The 22,710-nt window shown below is 36.6% G+C and overlaps 1 protein-coding gene across 9 annotated transcripts in view; it reads right to left on the reverse strand.

Annotated features, from left to right (window-relative positions):
* The window catches only part of Gphn (gephyrin), a 437,068-nt gene that overhangs the window by 85,501 nt on the left and 328,857 nt on the right, over positions 1–22,710 (reverse strand). For all 9 annotated transcript variants that reach the window (XM_055595378.1, XM_055595377.1, XM_055595376.1 and 6 more), the window contains one exon: positions 10,772–10,864. In XM_055595378.1, coding sequence (XP_055451353.1) covers positions 10,772–10,864 — 93 coding nt within the window. The remainder of the gene's footprint in view (positions 1–10,771; positions 10,865–22,710) is intronic.

Genomic DNA, 22,710 nt, shown 5'->3' on the forward strand with positions numbered 1-22,710 from the left:
ATCCTGAAAGGCAAAGAGGATGGACATCAGAAGAAAAAGAAAATAGGAAACAACCTCGGAACCTGCTACAGAGGGCCTCTGAAAGCCAGAAGAAAACAGGAAACAACCTTGAAACCTGCCACAGAGGGCCTCTGAAAGCTTCTGCAGTATAGACTGTCAAAGCAGATGCTGAGCCTGATGGCCAACTGATGGGCAGAGTGAATGGAATTTTATGTAAGAAGTGGGAAATAGTAAGAGCTGGAGGGAACGGGAACTCCACAAGGAGAGCAACAGAACAAGATAATTTGAACACAGGGAACTTCCCAGAGACTCATACTCCAACCAAGGACTATTTGTGGAGATGACCTGGAACCCCTGCACAGGTGTAGCCCATGGCAGTTCAGTGTCCAAGTGGGTTACATAGTAATGGGAAGAGGGACTGCCTCTGACATAATCTGATTGGCCTGCTCTTTGATCACTTCCCCCTGGGGGGGGGGGAGCAGCCTTACCAGGCCACAGTAGAGGACAATGCAGCCACTTTTGATGAGAACTGATAGACTAAGATCAGAAAGGAGAGGAGAACCTCCCCTATCAGTGGACTTGGGGAGTGGCATGCATGCAGAAAGGGGAGGGAGGGTGGGATCGGCAGGGGAGGAGGGAGGGGCTTATGGGGGGATACAAAATGAATAAAGTGTAATTAATAAAAAATAAATAAAAGATTATAAAAAAATAAAAAAAAAATAAGTAAATTAAAAATTTCAAAAATATGAATAAAAATATTGCATTGACCTCAGTTGTTAATATGTCACTTTCATGGTTTTTCTTTTTAAAATCTTTCGTATTCTCTTTTTCTTGAATGTAGTTTTAGGTTTATAAAGTTATACATAGTCTTATTATGTATCATTTGACTCTTGCCTTGTTTCTTTTTTTTTTCTATCCCCCTCCCCCTGAAACCCCCCAAAACAGGGAAGCATCTCTGTGTAGCCCTGACTGTCCTGGACCAAGCTAGCCTTAGACTCAGAGATCCCTGCCTGCACCTCCTAAATGTTAGGATTAAAGGCATGTGCCACTGTGCCAGCTGACTCTTGCCTTCTATTTTATTTATTTTTTGTTTTTCAAAAGCTGTTTATATTAACTTTTATTCCTTTCTAAAAGTTTCTTTGTGTGTGTGTGTTTTGGTCTTGCTATGTAGCTCCAGTTGGTTTCTTACCTACTATGCGATCCATGATGGTTTTGAACTCATGGTAATCTTCCTGCCTTATCCTCCTGAGTGTCAGGGTAAGAGCTGTGAACTGCCACCTCCGTCTTGTTTCTACTTACTACTTGTCTTTTTATTGCTATCTTGAATTTTACATTACTAAATGCGAGTGTTCCTGCAACTGCTGCGGAGCTCTATTCCACGTTTCTGAAGGAAATCTAGAGATCTAGAACAAGCTGGGAACTTTACTACACTTACAGGGTTAGCAGTGCTCACAAAGGTCACTGGTTGTTACTGGCCAGCTGAAGGCCAAAGCAGAGAAGAAAAAGGGAGAATAAAAGGTATGGGAAGAGTGTAACCAAGCAGGAAAGGGTAGGAAGCCACAACAACTGTCTTAAGGATGTGTGTGTGCGTGCGTGCGTGCGTGCGTGCATGTGTGTATGTATGCATGCATGTTTTCGGTGTTTTTTTTTTTTTTTCCTGAATTACAAAGGTGAGGCTATAAAAACTGAAAAGTTTAGCATGGTTTTAAAAACATGCCTTTGTCTTCTGGCAATGTCTGTTGCTTCCATTATACTGTATCCCAGCCTCCCTCCTCTGCTATTATTTGTACACAATGGCTACATTATGTGCTGCATCTTTTGATGTGCTATATATCTTATAGAACTAGCAACAATTTATAAGCAGAAAGTAAAGTGCAGCTGCTAGGTAATGTCTTGGACATTTTATACTGTGGGATATCATTTGGGGGTTTTCTTGGAGAAATAACTAAAAAAAGCAATCTTAAACAAAAGAATAAATAGGATATTCAAATTGTGATTTTATGCAAAATATCTTGAATAATTCTGCAGCAGTAGAAAGGTTCTTTTATGGCTCATGTGGGCTAGCTAAATTTTTGGCAACAAAAAAGGCTATGAGCAACAGTTTCTTTTTACCCAGCTGCTGGTACCTCATATAAACATCACAGAGAAACATTCTCTTTGAGAATAGTTCTGCCTCAGATAATTTATTTTCTCACTCTCTCCTACTACTTTATGTCCAATTCACTTTCTTGTTGCTAATATTTCATCTCCTGTAGCTGTCTGTTTTTTCTACAGATAAGAATCTTTTGCTGCTTTATAGTAAACCTGGAAGCTTTAAAGAGACTAAAACAGAATTTACCTTTTGGATGGGAATAAGTAATAAGAAGAACCAATGAAGTGATCATAAAAATAAATAATTTTCTTTCTGGACATTATTCATTTTCATAAGCTCTACAGAAAGATAAACTTGGAAGAAAAATACAGGCACCAAAAGGTTTGTTATTTATGCTTTACCAATTTCAGAGGGAGTCTAATCTAGTGAGAAATAGACAAGATAGATTTCTTGAGAAAGAATCCAGTAGTAAAAATTAAAACATGATGCCAACCTCATGTAAAATAAAAAGTTCAGATAAATGTCACCCTGAGGTTTTTTTTTTTGGAGACAGGCTATCTTGTGTGGCCCACAATGACCTTGCAGTAATGATCTTGCGTCAGCCTCTCAAATGCTGGGATCATAGGTATGCACCACCGTGCCCAGCTTCTTTTATCAGAGATGGTTTTGAAAAGTGCATTTACAACAACAACAACAATAACCAGAATAATAGTGATAGTAATATTTATCATTAAACATCCAGGAAACAATTTTAAGTGTTCTATTTGGTATGTTCTGGGTACTTTACTAGGGCTTTTCATAGTCTAATGTGGTTTTCATAATAATCTGTTAGAGTGATGTTACAGTTTTTGATGTTTCACAGATAAGAAAATAGCATTAAAAATCATTGAGAAGTTTACTCAAAGTAATATAAAGGAAGTCCTGAAACCTAGCTCACATGGACTCCGCTCAGAGCCCATATAAAGAGGCCACTGTGATGATACCTGTATCATACGAGATGGTCCTGGAACATAACCTTCAAGACACACTTCCATGCACACACACATGCTTCCTCCCCCACAACTGTGATTCTGCACCAGAGGCTCTCTCTCCCTTAGGTACAGCTGAAACACCAACGCACACCCTCAAATCAGTGGACCTCTCTCATCTTCCTGAAGAATACTTCAGGACACAAGAGAAAGACAGACTCAGTCTGAAGTACAGACTCCAGAAACAAACAGTGAAGGTTACAGATAAGCAGATGGCCAGAGGTCTGCATAAGAACACACCCAACGAAAATCAGGACATCATGGCTCTACCAGCAACCCCCAAAATCAATGGCTATTTCAATTCATCGGATATCGGAAAATGATGTTAATGCTCTGCTTATCCAGTTATTAGAGGCTCATGAAAAGGAAATGAACATATCTCTCAGAGGAATAGCCACACAAATGGAGGCAAATAAAGAGGAAATGAACAAAGCTCTCAAAGAAACACAGGCAAATACAGCCAAACAAATAGGGGCACAATTAGTAGAATACAGAGAGGAAACGAACAAAAAAATAGAGACCATCATAGAGAAACAGGAATCCACATTCAAACAGATGAAGGAAATGGTGCAAGGCATGAAAACAGAATTAGAAGCAATAAAGAAAACACAAACAGAGAAAACCCTGGAGTTGGAGAACCTAGAGAAAAGATCAGGAACCACAAAGGTAAGCATCACCAATAGAGCAAAAGAGATGGAAGAATCTCTGGTGCTAAAGATTCACTTGCAGAAATTGATACTTATCTCAAAGAAAAATTTAAATCGGAAAAGTCCCAAACACAAAACAGCCAAGAAATCAAGGACACCATGAAAAGGCGAAATCTAAGAATAATAGGAATTCATGAAAAAGATTCCAGGCTCCAAGGTCCAGAAAATATTTTCAAGAAAATCATAGAAGAAAATTTTCCCAACTTAAAGAAATGTCCATAAACATACAAGAGGCCTACAGAACACCAAATAGAACAGACCAGAATAGAAACTCCTCATGTCACATCATAGTCAAAACACTAAATCTGCAGAACAAAGAAAAGATATTAAAAGCAGCAAGGGAAAAAGGCCAAGTAACATATAAATGTAGACCTATCATCAAAAACTTCTCAACAGACTTCTCATCAGAAACTAAGAAAGCCAGAGGGCCTGGGCAGAAGTCATGCAGACTTTAAGGGACCACAGATGCCAACCCAGACTACTATAGCCTGCAAAGCTTTCAATCAACCTAGATGGAAAAAACAAAATATTCCATGACAAAACTAAATTTAAGCAATATCTACACAGCAAACCAGCCCTACTGAACATACTAGAAGAAAAACTCCAATCCAACGAAAACAACTACACCCAAGAAAACACAGGATACAGATAATTTCTCAACAAAAATTAAAAGAAAACAAGCAATGAATCACAGTAACACCACCAACACAATAAAAGGAACTAACTTTCATTAGTCACTATTATCTATCAACATAAATGGACTCAACTTTCAAATAAAAAGACACAGATGAACAAAATGGTTGCAGAAACAAGATCCAACATTCTGCTGCATCCAAGAAACACACCTCTGCAACAAAGATAAACACTACCTCAGAGTAAAGGGCTGGAAAAATGTTTTTCAAGCAAATGGACCCAGAAAACAAGCTGGGGTAGTGATCCTAATATCTAATAGACTTTCAACCAAAATTAATCAAAAAAGATGAGGAGGGGCACTTCATTCTCATCAAAGGAGAATCCACCAGGAGGACATTACAATTCTGAACATCTATGCCGAAATACAAGAATGCCTACATTTGTAAATGAAACATTATTAAAGCTTAAATCACACATTGATGCCAACACCTTAAGAGTGGGAGAATTCAACACTCTACTATCACCAAGGGACAGATCATCTAGACAGAAGCTGAATAGGGAAATAAAGGAACTTACAGAGGCCCTGAATCAAATGGACCTAATAGATGTCTATAGATCTTTTCATCCAAACTCAAAAGAGTATACCTTCTTTTCTGCACCTCATGGAACCTTTTCCAAAATAGACCACATAGTTGGTCACAAAGCAAGCCTCAACAGATACAAGAAGATTGAAATAATCCTTTGTATTCTATTTGACCACCATAGACTAAAGCTGGACCTCAACAACAGAAATAGCAAAAAGCCTACATGCACATGGAAACTGAACAACTCACTACTCAATGACAGCTGGGTTAGGGAAGAAATAAAGAAAGAAATTAAACACGTCTTAGAATTCAATGAAAATGAAGGCACAACATACCCAAACTTATGGGACACAATGAAAGCAGTGCTAAGAGGAAAATTCATAGCACTAAGTACCTTCAAGAAGAAATTTGAAACATCTCATACAAGAAACTTAATGGCTCACCGAAAGCCCTAGGAGGAAAAAAAAAAAAAAAAGTAGCAGACATACCTAAGAGAAGTAGATAGCTGGAAATAATCAAACTCAGGGCTGAAATCAATCAATTAGAGTCAAGTAAAACTATTCAAAGAATCAATGAAACCAAGAGCTGTTTCTTTGAGAAAATCAATAAGACAGACAAACCCTTAGCCAAACTAACTAAAAGGCAGAGAGAAACTATCCAAATCAACAAAATCAGAAACGAAAAGGGGAACATAACAACAGATACTGAGGAAATCCAAAAAATCATTAGGTCTCACTACAAAGCCTATATACCACAAAATTTGAAAATCTAAAGGAAATGGACAATTTTCTTGATAGATTCCATTTACCAATAGACTTATATCTATTTACCAATAGTCTTATATATGAATAGTCTTATATCCCCCAAAGAAATAGAAGTAGTCATCAAAAGTCTCCCTTCCAAAAAAAAGCCCAGGGCCAGAAGGTTTCAGCGCAGAATTCTACTAGACCATCAAAGGAGTGCTAACTCCAATTCTCTTCAAATTATTCCACAAAATAGAAACAGAAGGAACATTACCAATCTCATTCTATAAAGTAAGTCATCTTGATGCCTAAACCACACAAGACCCAACCGCAAAAGGGAACTTCAGACCTATTTCTCTTACAAACATTGAGGGAAAAATACTCAATAAAATACTTGCAAAGCAAATCCAAGAACACATAAAAGATAACATCTACTGTGACCAAATAGGCTTCATCCCAGGCATGCAGGGGTGGTTCAATATACAGAAATCATCAATGTGATCCATCATATAAACAAACTGAAGGAGAAAAACCATATGATCATCTCCTTAGATGTCCAAAAAGCATTTGACAAAATCCAACACCCATTCATGTTTAAAGTCTTGGAGAGATCAGGGATACAAGGCATATACCTAAACATAGTAAAGGCAATATACAGCAAGCCTATAGCCAATATCAAACTTAATGGAGAGAAACTTAAATCAATCCCACTGAAATCAGGGACAAGACAAGGCTGCCCACTCTCTCCATATCTCTTCAACATAGTACTTGAAGTCCTAGCTAGAGCATTAAGACAGCTAAAGGAGATCAAGGGGATACAAATCGGAAAGGAAGAAGTCAAAGTATCACTATTAGCAGATGATATGAGCAACCCCCAAAATTCATCCAGAGAACAACTTTAGCTGATAAACACCTTCATCAAAGTGGCTAGATACAAAATTAACTCAAGAAAATCAGAAGCCCTCCTGTACACCAAAGACAAAAAGGCTGAGAAAGAAATTAGGGAAACAACAACCTTCACAATAGCCACTAATAACATAAAGTACTTTGGTGTGACTCTAACCAAGCAAGTGAAAGGCCTGTTTGAAAAAAAACTTCAAGTCTCTGAAGAAAGAAATTGAAGATATCAGAAGATGGAAAGATCTCCCATATTCCTGGATCAGTAGGATTAACATAGTGAAAATAGCCATCCTGCCAAAAACAATCTACAGATTCAATGCAATCCCCATCAAAATACCAACAGAATTCTTTACAGAACTTGAAAGAAAAATTCTCAACTTCATATGGAAAAACAAAAAACCCAGAATTGCCAAAACGATCCTGTAAAACAACTGATAATCTGGAGGTATTTCCATCCCTGATCTCAAGCTGTACTACAGAGCAACAGTAATAAAAAGTGCATGGTACTGGCATAAAAACAGAATGGTGTATCAATGGAATCAAACTGAAGATCCAGACATAAACCCACACACCTATGGATTCTTGATTTTGACAAAGAAGCCGAAACCATACAAGGGAAAAATAAACCGGTATCTTGAAAAAATGGTGTTGGTCTAACTGGATGTCTACATGTAGAAAAATGCAAACAGATCCTTATTCATCACCCTGCAGAAAATTAAAGTCCAAGTGGATCAAAGACCTCAACATAAAACCAGACACACTAAATCGGTTAGAAGAAAAAGTGGCAAAGAGCCTACTACTCACTGGTATAGGGGACAACTTCCTGAACAGAACACCATTCAGGCTCTAAGAGCAACAATAAATAAATGGGACCTCATGAATATGAAAAGCTTCTGTAAAGCAAAGGACACTGTTGTTAGAACAAAACAACAGCCTACAGACTGGGAAAGTATGTTCACCAACCCTATATCTGACAGAGGGCTAATATCAAGAATACATAAAGAATTCAAGAAGTTAAACAGCAACAAATCAAGTAATCCAATTTAAAAAATGAGGTACTGAGCTAAACAGAGAATTCTCTGTAGAGGAATATAGAATGGCAGAGAAACACTTAAAGAAATGTTCAACATCCTTAGTCATCAGGGAGATGCAAATCAAAATGACCCTGAGATTTCACCTTACACCCATCAGAATGGCTAAGATCAAAAATTCAAGTGACAATACATGCTGGAGAGGATATGGAGAAAGAGGAACCCTCCTCCATTGCTGGTGGGAATACAAACTTGTACAACCACTTTGGAAATCAATCTAGTGCTTTCTCAGACAATTAGGAATAGCCCTTCCTCAAGATCCAGCTATACCACTCCTAGGCATATATCCAAAGTACACAACAAGGATATTTGTTCAACCGTGTTCGTAGCAGCTTTACTTGTAATAGCCAGAACCTGGAAACAACCCAGATGTCCCTCAACTGAGGAATGGATACAGAAATTGTGATACATTTGCATAATGGAATACTACTGAGCAATTAAAAACAAGGAAATCATAAAATCTGCCGTAAATGGTGGGAACTAGAAAAGATCATCCTGAGCGAGGTATCCCAGAAGCAGAAAGACACACAAGGTATATACTCACTCATAAGTGGATACTAGACATATGATATAGAATAAATCTACTAAAATCTGTACTCCTAAAGAAGATGAATTAGAAGGAGGACCCTGGGTAAGATGATCAATCCTCACTTAGAAAGGCAAATGGGATGGACATTGGAAGAAGGAGAAAACAGGAAACAGGACAGAAGCCTACCACAGAGGGCCTCTGAAAGACTCTCCCTAGCATTTTATCAAAGCAGATACTGAGACTCATAAACAAACTTTGGGCAGAGTCCAAGGAATTTTAGGAAAGAGAGGGAGATAATAAGACCTGGAGAGTACAGGAGCTCCACAAGGAGAGCAATAGAACCAAAATATGTGGGCACAGGGGTCTTTTCTGAGACTGATACTCCAACCAAGGACCATGCATGGAGATAATCTAGAACCCCTGCTCAGATGTAGCCCAGTATCCTAGTGGGTTTCCTTAGTAAGGGGAACAGGGACTGTCTCTGACATGAACTCAGTGGCTAGCTCTTTGACTGCCTCCCCCGGCTGGGGGAACAGCTTTGCCAGGCCACAGAGGAGGACAATGCAGCCAGTTCTTACAAGACCTAACAAGCTAGGGTCAGATGGAAGGGGAGGAGGACCTCCCTTCTTGGAGAGGGGCATGGGAGGAGATAAGAGAGGTGAGGTAGGGAGTAGGGAGGGGACTACACCTGGGATACAAAGTAAATAAACTGTAATTCATATAAAAAATAAAAAAAAATTATTAAAAAATTAGCTATCTAAATAACAGTGTGATGAGTATTAGAAGTATTTTTAAAGTGATAATTTAAAAAATTTTGAGTTTCTAGAAAACTGATTTATAGCCCTTGAATCGAAAAAAAATTGCCAGTTAAGGCAAAAGACTTATATGAAATGAAGACAAAAATTGGATGTCTTCATCAAAGCTCTTCCCTCATTGTTCAGAGAGCTATACAGGAAACATGGCAGAAAGAGTGTAAGAGCCAGAAGTGATGGAAGACTCCAGGGAAATAGTCTCTTCCAGTTACAAATGGACTGATGCACATGTAAATGCTCAAAACCTACACAAATTCAAGCCAGATGGGGTCCCAGCACAAGGGGGAGGAAAACAGAGAGTCCCAGTCTGCACCCAGAGGACGTTCACAACTGACATCCAGTGACAAAGGGAGTATCAGTTTTCTCCAATGGAGTGTCACTGGGTTTTCAACCACACTACAGGAAAGCCTTCTGCCTGGAGTAGTCGGCCAATAAACAAGAACCTCTCTTTGTGTGTGTGTGTCCTTTGTTTCAGTTGGTTTATTTTGGCATTTTGTGCCTTACTGTTCTTTTGTTTGTTTTGATTTTTGTGGCCTTTTTTTTTTCTTTTTGAAAAAAGAGATAAAAAGAACACAAAATTAGGTGGGTGGGACGTTGGAGGAGTTGGAGGAAGGGAAAACATGATCAAAATATATTTTATGAAAAATTTAAATAAAAAATAAGAACTATATTTTTAAATAACCCTGAAAGCTGGGAAATATTTTTAGATTAATTTTATCTGATTTAATAGCCAATAATACAAAAGTAATGTATTATTTTTGAAAATTGCTAATAGATTTTGAGTAATCTCATCACAAGAAATAATTATGTGAGATAATACGCTAATTAGCTCAATGGAATCCTATCACAGTATATACCTATTTAAAAATAGCATATTGTACACAGAAAAACAAAAAAAAAAAGATCAATAAGAGTTTTTAAACAATTTATTTTATTTTATTTTATTTTTTTTTATCCTGGGTTATTAGGTCAGATTTTAGGCAGGTAACTGCTATTTAGTTTTTGCTTTCAAGCTTTATACAGGCAAATCTGAAGATGCGAGCTGATGGTACCATCTGGGATTCCAGAGCACAGGAAGACGGCTTCTTCTGGAGAGAATTAGAGGTCTCATGCATGCATTTCATCAAATCCTTTACTAATGTTTACATTTAAACAAAGAGAACAGACTTCCACATTTAATTTGTTCATTTTTCCTGAGACCTACAGATGTTTTCAACTAGAAAACATTTGGAAGATTTCAGACCAAGACTGACTGCTTTTGGTATGTGAAAGGGCTAAAAGTATAAGCTATTTAGCAGTTTCTTTTGACTTCATGCTGCCAGAGAACCCAGGGCCTTGTACATGTTAGATAGTTTCTCACAGCCACATCCCTAGACAATTAATGGTGCTTTAAATTTGACCTCTATGTATATATTTTTAATAAAGAATTTTCATAGAACTATATGATACTTTTCCTGCAGAGTATTAATCAAGATTGTGTCAAAAATACATAGCTACAGAGTAGTAAACTTATCAGGGAGTAAAGTAATTTTGACAACTAATTGGGAATGGATATAACAGTAATCAGGAGAGTGAACAGTAAAAAAGAAAAAAAACCTAGAAAAATACAGTATGAGTCTTATGAAAACACTTAAGAAAATCAACATATTTACCTCGAACAGCATAGCCATCTTTTACTGATGCTGGGAATGGGGGTAGGTTGTCTTTTGCATATACATCTTGAGCAAGGACTCGCCCCATTCCATCTGAAAGAAAAGAAAGGAATTTAAGTAGTAGAAGCAATGGGTAAGCAAGCAGTCATAAATAGGATGGCACAGTGCTAATGCCACATGTTGTAAATGGGCTCAGCCAGAGCTTCTGATTTCCATTCCAAGGCATAGCAGACAGAAAGAGATGCATCCTGGTGCCTAGATCACAGATAGTCAACTTCTAGTAATGGTTACAGCAATTATCTAAATATGAATTGCTATACAGTCAGAAGATGTGTTCGGAAGATATGTCACTAACCCTTTGAGAACTCAAATATTATATTCTTCAAAAAGAAAGCCAAATTTAAACATTTTCATATTCATTGACCCAGAAGTTTCCTTTCTAGTATTGTATCTTAAGAATTTATCTTAAGCCAGGTGCAGTGGTATATGCCTGTAATCCCAGCACTCAGGAAGGCAGAGGCAGAGAGATCTCTGTGAGTTTGAGGTCACCCTGGTCTACAAAGTGAGTCTAATACAGCCAAAGCTACACAGAGAAATCCTGTCTTCAAACAAACAAACAAACAAACAAGCAAGCAAGCAAACAAACAATATATATGGAAAAGAACCAAAAAATAAAAAACAGATTGAAGTAAACAGTGACATTAGTCTTATGATAAAATATGGGACTAAAGTAACATTTATAAAGGATATTCATATATTTGTGGACAGATGAAAAATTCTTAAAAAGATATACATCAGGAAGGATGTGCAAAAAATATAAAGGCTGTTACTTTAAAATGATAGTTATGGTAGGTGTGGCCAATAGTGGGCTCCTTATACATTAATAAGAAAAGGTTCTAAAGGGAAGACAGCTCTTAGGAACATCTGACCCTTGACTAGTGTAGGTCCAGTAATAGCCTAAGTGGAATAACAGATAATCTGAAATTGAAATGTTACCCTCCACTTGGCAGACTCTAATATTAGAACACCTAGAAAGAAGCCAACCCAATACCTTGTCTTTCTATTGCCCCTCATGTCCTCATGTTTCTCTCTTTCTTAAGTGAATTTTATTTTACTTATGTGTCTAGTTTTTTCTGCATGTATGTCTGTGTATCACTTGCATTCCTGGTAACCATTGAGGTCAGAAGAGGGTATCAGATCTCCTGGAATTGGAGTTACAGATTATTGTGAGCTGCCATGTGAGTGCTGGGAATTGAATCTGGGTCCTCTGGAAGAGCACAGTGCTTTTAACTCATGAGCCATCTTTTTGTATCTTTATTTCATTAAGTTCTGTTTTTATATTTATCCTAATATATTTTAACTTTATAGCATACTTTACATTAATTTTGCTATTTTATTTTTGCTATTATGATATAATTACCACATTTTCCCCTACTCTTCCCTTTCTTCCCTCCCTGATCTCTTTCAACTTAATAAAGGATGCATCTTAAGATCTTTGAAGAACAAAAACCATATAAATATACAAGCAGTAGACAGACAGAAACAATAAGGATCAGGACAGAAATTAATTACATAGAGAATAAAGGGACAATATAAGGAAACAATGAAATAAACAGTTGATTCTTTGAAAAAAATAAACAAGAGAGACAAATTTATAGTCAAACTAATCATAATAAAGAAAAAAGAAGGCCCAAATCAATAAAATTGGGCATAAGAAGAGAACATTTCAACAGATACCAATGAAAACCAAAGGATCACCACGGAATTCTTTGAAAATCTATATTCTAAAGAGATGGCAAATCAAGAAGAAATAAACACCTAGACACACATGACTTGTGAAAAGTAAATCAAAATCACACAAACAATTTGAAACAGACCTGTAAGAAGGATGGGAACTGAAGCTTTTTCCACAAAGAAAAGCTCAGGACAAGATGTATGGAAGGGCTGAATCCTATTAGACCTTTAAAGAAGAATTAGCACCAGTAGCATTCAAACTACTGAGTTAAAGAAAAAGGAAGAAATAGTCGAAGCTCATTCTGTAAGGTATTTTGATACCTATATCAGTCAGGGTAGAATTAAAAAGGAGAAAACTATGAGTCAACTTCTCTAATGTATATAGATGCAAAAAGTACTCAATATGAACAATACTTATAACTGACTCAACAACACATTAAAAGAGAAACAAGACCAAGTTGATTTTCATCCATGGATAAAATTATAGTTCAACATTCCTAAATCAATACAAGTAGTGTAGCATTAACATACAAAGATTTGGAAATCACATGATAATTTGAATAGTTATGAAATAGTCTTCTGACAAAGTTCAACATTTACTCATAATAAAAACCCTGAAGATATTAGGAATAGAAGGAACATACCTCGACACCTTCCTCTAAATTCAGGAATGAGACAAGGGTATTTACTTTCATCATTTTATTCAATACAGTGCTCGAGTCTAAGCTAGAGTAATAAAGCAAGAAAAGGAAATATCAGGGGTACAGAAAGGAAAGTAGGGAGTAAAAAAAAAATTCCAAATTTTCAGATGATAAGATTCTATACTTAAAGATGTTCTAGATTCTGCCAAAAAACTGTAAGATCTGATAAACATCTTCAGCAAAGTAATAAGATAAAAAAATCAACATTAAAAAGCCTTTTCTATACCAATAATCAATATGTTGACAAAGAAATAAAAAAAATATTTTTACTGTAGCATAAAATTCCTAGAAATAAAACTATCCAAGAATTGGAAGGCTTCCCCAAGTGAAAATTTGAAACAATGATTATAGAAATTGAAGAAGACATGAGAAGATGGAAAGACCCTTCAGCTCTCAGAATAGAAAATGACTGTATTACAGATTTAAAGCAATCTCCATCTTTATCACAATGTTATTCTGCATGAAAATAGAAAAAAAAAACAATTCTAAAATTCCTATGAAAGCAAACACACCCACCAACACAAACATACACACAACCAAAACCAAACCAACCCCCCTAAAACAAAACAAACCCCAAACCTCAAACAAAGCATAAACCACCAACCACCACCACCACCAATACACCAAACCCCAAATAGGTAAAGCATGCTAGATAAAAAAGAACAGTGCTGGAGGTTCACAACACCTGATTTCAAATTATACTATGCAGCAATGGCTTGAAAAACCAATACTGTACTGGTAAAAAGATATGTTTACATATATCTGATGGAATAGAATAGAGGACCTAAAGATAAACTTAATTAGGGCTGGCTTAGAGTTTCAGAGGTTTATCACTATCATAATGGCAAGAAGCATGGAGGTGTGCAGGCAGACATGGTACTGGAGAAAGAGCTGAAAGTTCTATATATTGATTCATAGGTAGCAGGAGGCTGTGTGCCACACTGGGTATAGATTGAGCATATATGACCTCAAAGCCTGACTCCACCATGACACATTTCCTCCAGCAAGGCCACACCTTTTAACAATGCCACTCCCTATGGCCAAGCATTCAAACACATAAGTATATGGGGGCCATCACTATTCAAACCACCACAAATTGTGCCAGAAAAACTAGATATCCATGTTTATTAGAGCAAAATTAGATTGTTCTCTCTTACTTTGTTTAAAAAAAAATCAATTCAAAATAGATCAAAGACCTTAATGAAAGCTTTGAACCTTCAAAACTGCTGGAAGAAATTAGAAAAAACAAAACAAAACAAAACAAAACAAAAAAAAAAACCCAAACCAAAACAAACAAACAAACCACTTTGAGATAAAAGTATAGGCTAAGACTTTCTGGAAAGATTCAAAATTCAGAAATAATAGAATTCACAAATGGGATTGCATAAAATTATTATTTTATTTTTATTTCTGTGACAGTATGTGTACTAGTATGATAGTATTCCACCTGTGTGCAGGTGCCTGTGTAGGTCTGTAGAAGGCATTGGATCCTCTGGAGCTAGAGTTACAAGAGGTTGTGAGCTGCCCAATATGTGTGATGGAAATTAAACTAGGCTCCTCTGGAAGAGCAACAAGCACTCTTTTTTTTTCTTTATTAATTACACTTTATTCACTTTGTATCCCCCCTGTGGTTTCCTCCCTCCTCCTGTCCCAATCCCTCCCTTCCTCCACCCTCTGCATGCATGCCCCTCCCCAAGTCCACTGATAGGGGAGGTCTTCTTTTCCTTCCTTCTGATCCTAGTCAATTAGGTCTCATCAGGAGTGGCTGCATTGTCTTCTTCTGTGGCCTGGTAATGCTACTTCCCCCTCAGGGGGAGGTAATTAAAGAGAAGGCCAATCAGTTCCTATCAGAGACAGTCTCTGTTCCTATTACAATGGAACCCTTTCATTACTGGGGCTTAATAAAATTAAAAATCTTTTGCAAAGAAAAGGAAACATCCAACAGACAGAAGATATATAGTCTATAGAATGGAAGAAATTTTTGTCAGCTATACAGATAACATGGAATCAATCTATCGAACATGCAAAGAAATAAAAAGACTGAATACCCCAAAAAGCAATTCATCAATAAATGGGCAAGTAAAATGAACAGAAAATTAAACTGCACTGAGATTTTATCTCAACCCAGCCAGAATGGCCATCATCAGGAAACAAAGAACAAAAATGTTGGTAAGGATGAGGTTGCAACTGTAAAATGAGGTAGCATTAAGGTTCCTTAAAAACTAACACATGATACAGCTTTGTTACCCCTCAGTGTATTACTCAAAAAAAAAAAAAAATCCAAGTGAGTATATTAATAGGGATATTTGCATACCAATGTTTACTGTGGCACTATTAGTAATAGCTAACATATGGAACCAGCTTAGATGCTCATCAACAGATAAATACATAAAGAAAGTAGAGCATGCAAACAAAATGGAGTTTTATTAAGCTATATTATATACTTTGCAGGAAAATTGATAGAACTGAAGATCAACATGTTAAGTGAGCTATTTTAAATAACCAAACTTGGAAAACAAATATTACATATTTTTTCTTGCACATGGAATCAACATTAAAAATACAACTACCCTCAAAGTATTTGTTCTATGAAAACAGACTATTGACTATATGAAAGGAAGGAGGAGTTTAAAGGTAAGTGTGGGGGATGCTTTTGTGCACTGTGTATTCAAATGCTTATTTCTGTACCCAGAGATCTGGCTGTAGTCCAGATGTAGGCATTGTCACTTCTATGAAGCATCTCCAGATTCAACGTTCTGTGAACACTGTTCTCCATCACCTCTTATTGGTTAGTAAAAAGCTGAACTGCCTATTACTGGATAAGTAAAGTTGAGGCGTGACTCGCAATCCCAGGAGAAGGCTGAGGAAAGGGAGAGGAGAAGGTCACAATGAGGGAGTTGCCATAACACAGATGGAGCTAGAGCAGCCATGGTGAGACTAGATGGTAGGTAATGGTCACATGGCTGGGAAATAGGCCAGGCCAGCATAGCTGGGTTACAATATCTAAGAATCTATGCAACTATCAAGCTTACAGCTTATCAATAAATGTAATAGGTCTCTGAATCATTATTTGGGAGCTAGAGTGGATATAGAAAAGCCCATATTATAATTTTACAATAAGAAAGAGGGCAGCAGAGACAAGAGTATGTAGTGGTGGGGTGATACTCTCAACTGAATAATATACATCTAAAATGCATGAAAGCTCAAGGGAAACTATTGAAGTTGTTACAATAGAATTCATTACTCTATATTCTAACTGATAATTTGAAAAATTTACTGATGCTATTTGTGATAGCACTGAAATTATAACATTTAAAGACCACTGTTATACCTAGTGTATGTGAGAGGCTACTAACATATATGTGCTCACTAACTGTTGAGAAGCATGTATATATGTTTCTGCTCCAGTGTGCCCAGGGTCCCTTGGAAGAAGAAGCTTTAGTTCTCATGATCTTTAAGGCAATGTAGCCTTGGAGTTCTGACTTTGAAGGTTCTAATTGTAAGTTCAGGTTCTAATTATAGTGCTGTGGTCCAAGGGGTTACTTTGGATCTGTGGTACTGACTTCTGATGTTTGGTATCCTGTCCCAACTGGGTTCATATAATTGAAGCGGTGACTAAGGTTTTTACTTCATTTAGTTGCCTTGGTGCTTAATGTACAGCCCTATCCTTGGTCTTGATGACACATAGCCAATAAAGACCACTTCAGTGGTCCATTTGACTACCAACCCCAACTTTTACTAAAGCTCACTGCTGAGCTTCATGCAGATATACTTCCAGAGCATAAAATAATTCAACAGGTTCAGAAGAGGAAGTCAAATCCATTCCAACAAGTGTGCAAAACAATAAAACACAAACATGGCTTGTCTTCAACTGGCCAACTCTCCTTTCAGAGTATCCAAAACTACATAGGTAGCTTCAAAGTCTGGGAAAGAGTTCAGTTTTACTTTTTAAAAGAATTAATGCTCATATAGAAGATTCAAACAAACAAATGCATGGATTAAAGAAATCAGTCCAAAACCTTGACAAAACATTATCCAAAGTAAATGTACAGTAACATTGAGGTAAAATAATGGAGTTAAAATTCACCAAACCCTCAAAACTGATATGAAAAAGGAATTACAAGCAAATAGAAAACACAAACAAGCAGGTTTAACTATACTTTTACTGATCAAGTCAACCTCAAACCAAAACTAACTAGAAGAGATTAAAAAAGAGCCCCCAATTTCGTAAAATAAAGATTGTATGGCATAAAAGACCACATAGGTTCCGACACAATAAAAGCAAGGGTTTTCAATTCTCTATTTTCATATTTAGATAAGTCTTCCAAACTACAGTAATGAAACTTCAGAGCTAAGATATATTATGGATCAACTAAACTTGATAAAGCAGACTATTCCAATCAATGGAGAATACACATTTTTCTCAGCAGCACTGAGAACCCTCTCTTAAATCAATAGTATAATAGAGGACAAATCAAGTTCAATTACAACGTCATCATCATAGTGGATCATCATAATTATTATCAGCATAATGGATAAAATTTGAAATCAATGACAGAAACTATAGAAAGCATAAAAATTCTTGTATACATGTTTGAATGAACAGTGGCTCATCCAAGATATCAGAGAGAAAATTTGAAAATCCTAAAGGAAAATGATAGTGAAAACAAAACCTATTATATTTGTAAAAAAAAAAAAAAAAAAAAAAAAGGAGGCTGGCCAGAGTAGGAGGAAAGTAACCAGAGTACATTTTATACACATATGAAATCAATAAACAAAATTTGTTAGTAAAAAAGTATCAGTCAGGTTGACAAGGTCTATGTTTTAAAAAGAGGAATTCAATGTAGGGAGCTTTAAAAACAATTTCCACTTGAACAGATTATTCTCATGAAAATGGAAGAGATGAGAGGGGATGTGAACTGCAAGGACTTCCTACAGCAACTTACAAAGTTGATAAAGACCTAAATGAAGACGGTGGTAGTGAGAGGAATATCAGGAATGCATTCAAGAGGCTGTAAAAGAAAAAGTATTGCTGTAAAGAAGGGAAATATAAGTTCAGTAGTTGTTAGAAAAACTTATTAGCAGGAAATATATGATGAATATAATGTTAGAATTTGCAGCTCACATAAGGTCGGAACAATGACAGCAGATGGTAAAAACCACTTATTAATGGCACTTGAACTACTAACCTACATAAAATCGCATGAAATAAATATGAAAGGGACACATGCTTGTAAAGGAATTGACAAAAGAGGTGATAAAGGAGAGGAGCGGCTCTTCTGACCTCACTTTGTTCTGCCTAGACAGTTCTACTTTTAGACAATGAATGACACTGTTAAATATGTTTTGTAAACACCTAACTAAAATGTCTAGGTCTAATTATAATACTCTTGGGTATTAAAAATTCTTGTTTTGAGCCAGCTCAAAGGCTGAATGTTAACCTTATTATTTTTCAACATCATTTCTGGAAATGCTTGACAAAAGTTAGCCATTCATGCACAGTTCATTAATTGTGGCTGATTTGCTCTGTTAAACACATGAAGAAGAGACAGCACATGAGGGAAAGCACTTTTCTCCTGGTGAAAATTGAAATAGTCATTTCCAATTTTTTTTTCCCTGAAATTTCTGTGTAAATGTGACTTGGAACACAAAGTCTGATTTCTTCAAGAAAGGCCACTGAAATTACAAGAGACCAAAAGTAATTAACTTTTCTTATAAATGTACTAAAATTTTTAATGATTTAAATTCATTTTTCTAAATATACCTTGATTTACACTGGTATTAATAAATAACTGAATATTCTGTATTTAATAGTAAATACTTTCATTAATGCTGATTTCTGAAATAACAATTTTTTTAGCAGTTAGTTTTACTCTGTCATTTCTTTTTTATTTTATTTATTTTTATGTATTTATTACAATTTATTCACTTTGTACCCCTGTTGTAGCCCCCTCTATCATCTGTTCCTAGTCCCACCCATCCTCCCTCTTCTCCCCCTATGCCTTTTCCCTAGTCCCATGATAGGGGACTTCTACCCTTCTATCTGACCCTAGCCTATCAGGTCTCATCAGGGCTGGCTGCATCATCTTCTTCTGTGGCCTGGCAAGGCTGCCCCCGCCAAGGGGGAGATGAACAAAGAGCCAGCCACTGAGTTCATTATTCCCTTACTAGGAAACCTACTTGGAAACTGAGTAGCCTGTGGGCTTCCTCTGAGCAGGGTGGTCTAGGTCCTTTCCATACAAAGTCCTTGGTTGCTCTCTGCAGGACCCCCTGGAACCTGGTGTTTTGGCTCTGTTGGTCTCCTTGTGGAGTTCCTGTCCCCTCCACCTCTTTCTATCTCCCTCCTTCCCTAAGGTTTCCTGCACTCTGCCCAAAGTTTCAAGTGTGGTACAGTTACACGATAGAATATTACTCAGCAATTAAAAACAAAGAAATTGTGATAATCGCAGGCAAATGGTGGGAACTAGAAAAGATCATCCTGAATGAGGATGAGGTAACCTGGAAGTAGAAAGACACAAATGGTATATTCTCACTTATAAGTGGATATTAGCCATATAATATAGGATAAACAGACGGAAATCTACGGTGTTAAAGAAGCTAAACAACAAGGAGGACCCTAGAGAAGAGGCTGAAACCTCACTCAGAAGGGTAAACATTGGAAGTAGGATAAGAAAAGGAACAGGACAGGTGCCTTCCACAGGGAGCCTCTGACTCTACCCACTAGGGTACTGAAGGAGATACTGAGACTCATAGACAATTTCTTTACTCTAGTGAGTTTCCTAACTTTTATTCCCTTTAGCAGAGAGTAAAATGAAAACAACAGAAAATGTTAAGCCTAAAAGAATGTGGATAATGATGTAGGATTAGTGGAAGCTTCTTAAAACCTATTTTTGTCTAAGCAGGGCCAGGACAAAGGAGCTAAAACATGGTACCTACTATTTCCCTAATTCCAGGTCTTTAACACTATTTGTTATACCAGCTACCATTATTAAAAATATTTTAATGATGGACCAGAGGAACTATTATGTAACAAAAAGGAATGAAGTTTTGATATCTTACTCCTATTCCTTTTCTGCTTTTAAGTCTGAGTTTCCTTGCACAAAAATTAGTATGTTGTATAACTATTCTCTAATGTTCATTGCAGTTTAAATACACCCCCTTTAAAAATTCTATGATTGAAGTTCTTTACTTAGACATTTATTTCTTTGTGTGTATGTGTGAATGTTGCATGTGTATCTGGAAGCAAGAGGATAACCTTGGGTGATTTTCCTCAGAAGCCATTCACCCACCTTTTTTAAATTTTGAGACAGAGTCACTCGTGAGGACCTGCACTTCACCAAAAAGGGTAAACTGGATGGCCAGTGAGTCTCAGGGATCCAAGTGTCTCTACCTTCCCAATATTGGGTTCACAAGCATGTGCCAACATGACTGGCTTTTTATGTGAGTGTTAAAAATTGAACTCAGATCCTTATGTTCGTACAGTAAGCACTATACTGATAGAACTTTAAGGTGCAAAACCTAAAATTATTATTTTGTGTTTTTTCTGTCTTTATGAAAATAATTAAGAACTATATTTCATGTACAACATTTTGGCAGGTGGGGTTTGATCATAAGTATTCTTACCTAGAAGTGCTCAGGAGCTTAGTCTGCTAAAAATCAATGTCAAAATACAATTCCTCAGGTCATCAGAAATGGAAATTTTTTAAAATTTATTTTTATTTTGTGTACACTGGTGTTTGACTGCATGTATGTCCATGTGAGGGTGTCAGATCCACTGGAACAGGAGTTACAGGCATTTGTGAGCTGCCGTATGCATGCTAGAAATTGAACCCACGACCTCTGGAAGAGCAGCCAGTGCTCTTAACAGCTGAGCCATCTCTCTAGCCCTAGAAATGGAAATTTATTAAAAACTTACTCCAGTAGGGAAAAATACTACTATAGTGTTAATGTTTAATGTTCCTAAAAGGCCCAAGTGTACCCAGGGGCACTGTGAGGAGACATCACAGATCTTCCGGAGGAGGGGCCTTAGAGGATACTTCAGTCACTGGAGAGGCTATGCTTATGAGGGCCTGTTTCTTTTTATTTTTTGTTTCCTGGCTTATAAGGTAAGTTGTTTGTTCTGTCACTAATTCTTGCTGCCTCATTAGAGGCTCAAAGACCCAGGACTTGATCATGAACTGGAAGCTCTTAAAGAAAGATAGCTGGGGGACTGGAGAGATGGCTCAGTGGTTAAGAGTACTGTCTGCTTTTCCAGAGGACCCAGGTTCAATTCCCAGTACCCACCTGGCAGCTCACAACTATCTGTACTGCCAATTCCAAGGGATCTGACACCTTCACACTAATGCCCATAAAATTAAGTTAAAAAAATTAAAAAAAAAAAAAAAAAGAAAGATAACTGGAATGATGATGCATGCCTTTAACCCCAGCATTCAGGAGGCAGAGGCAGGTGGAGCTCTGTGACTTCAAGGTTCGCATGGTCTACAAAGTGAGTTCCAGTCCAGCCAGAGAAACACAATAAGACACTGTTTCAAAATACTACTACCAATACCACTAGTTCTACCATCAATAACAACAATAAGGACAAAAACCAAAAAAAGATCAACAGACATTTTTTCTTTATAAGTTAATTATGTCAGGTATTTTTTGTTACAATGACTGAAAGCTGACTAAAATAACTACATTTCCATTATCTTTTCATAAACTTTTCTGAATGTAGTACTAGACAAAGAACAAAAAACCAAGGCAAAACAGAAAATAGATCAATGTAATTATTTAATGACCCAAGAATTAAATTAGGCTATTTTTAGCCACAGATGTTTCTCAAAGTATGCCATTTCCTAATAAAGCATTGTAAATGGAAAATATTATTAATTCAAAAAGGTATGGTATATACCTATAATCTTAGCACCCAGGAGGCTATAGCAAGAAAATCACAGATTGAAAGCCAAACTAGACTACACAGTAGGATCTTACCTATGCCCTCCAAAAAAACCCCAAAAAACAAAAAACAAACAACAACAACGAAAAACCCCAAGCATTTGATATTTATTCTAATCTATTGTACATCACAGCTCAACATTCTGATACACAATTACGCTGGCTATGTGGAACTACAGTTTGCTTCTGCACACAGCATTAGAAGACAATGCCATTTCACATATTATTAGTCCCAAACTATAAAAACAGACAAGGTTTTCTGGACATGTCCTACTTTTATACCTTTATAAAACGAAATTAAATCAGGAACTATTAATTTTCTATAACACATAGTTACAAGATACTAGTTATTTCCAATTCCTAATACAAAAGTCATCAGATAGACTCAGAATTATGCCATTTTTGTGATTTGGTACTGATAGCACTGTCTTTAGGTTAGAGTACTGGTATTTTGAATAAAAAGCACAGATGGACCTTTCCTATTTTTATGAAGTGGAAGCAATCTAGTATTTTATAGTGATTATTAAGTAAATCATAGTTTAATAGAAAACAGAAACAGAAAAGAAG

The sequence above is a fragment of the Psammomys obesus genome, unplaced genomic scaffold, assembly GCF_907164565.1.
Source record: "Psammomys obesus unplaced genomic scaffold, mPsaObe1.curated_primary_1811, whole genome shotgun sequence".
Taxonomy (NCBI): domain Eukaryota; kingdom Metazoa; phylum Chordata; class Mammalia; order Rodentia; family Muridae; genus Psammomys; species Psammomys obesus.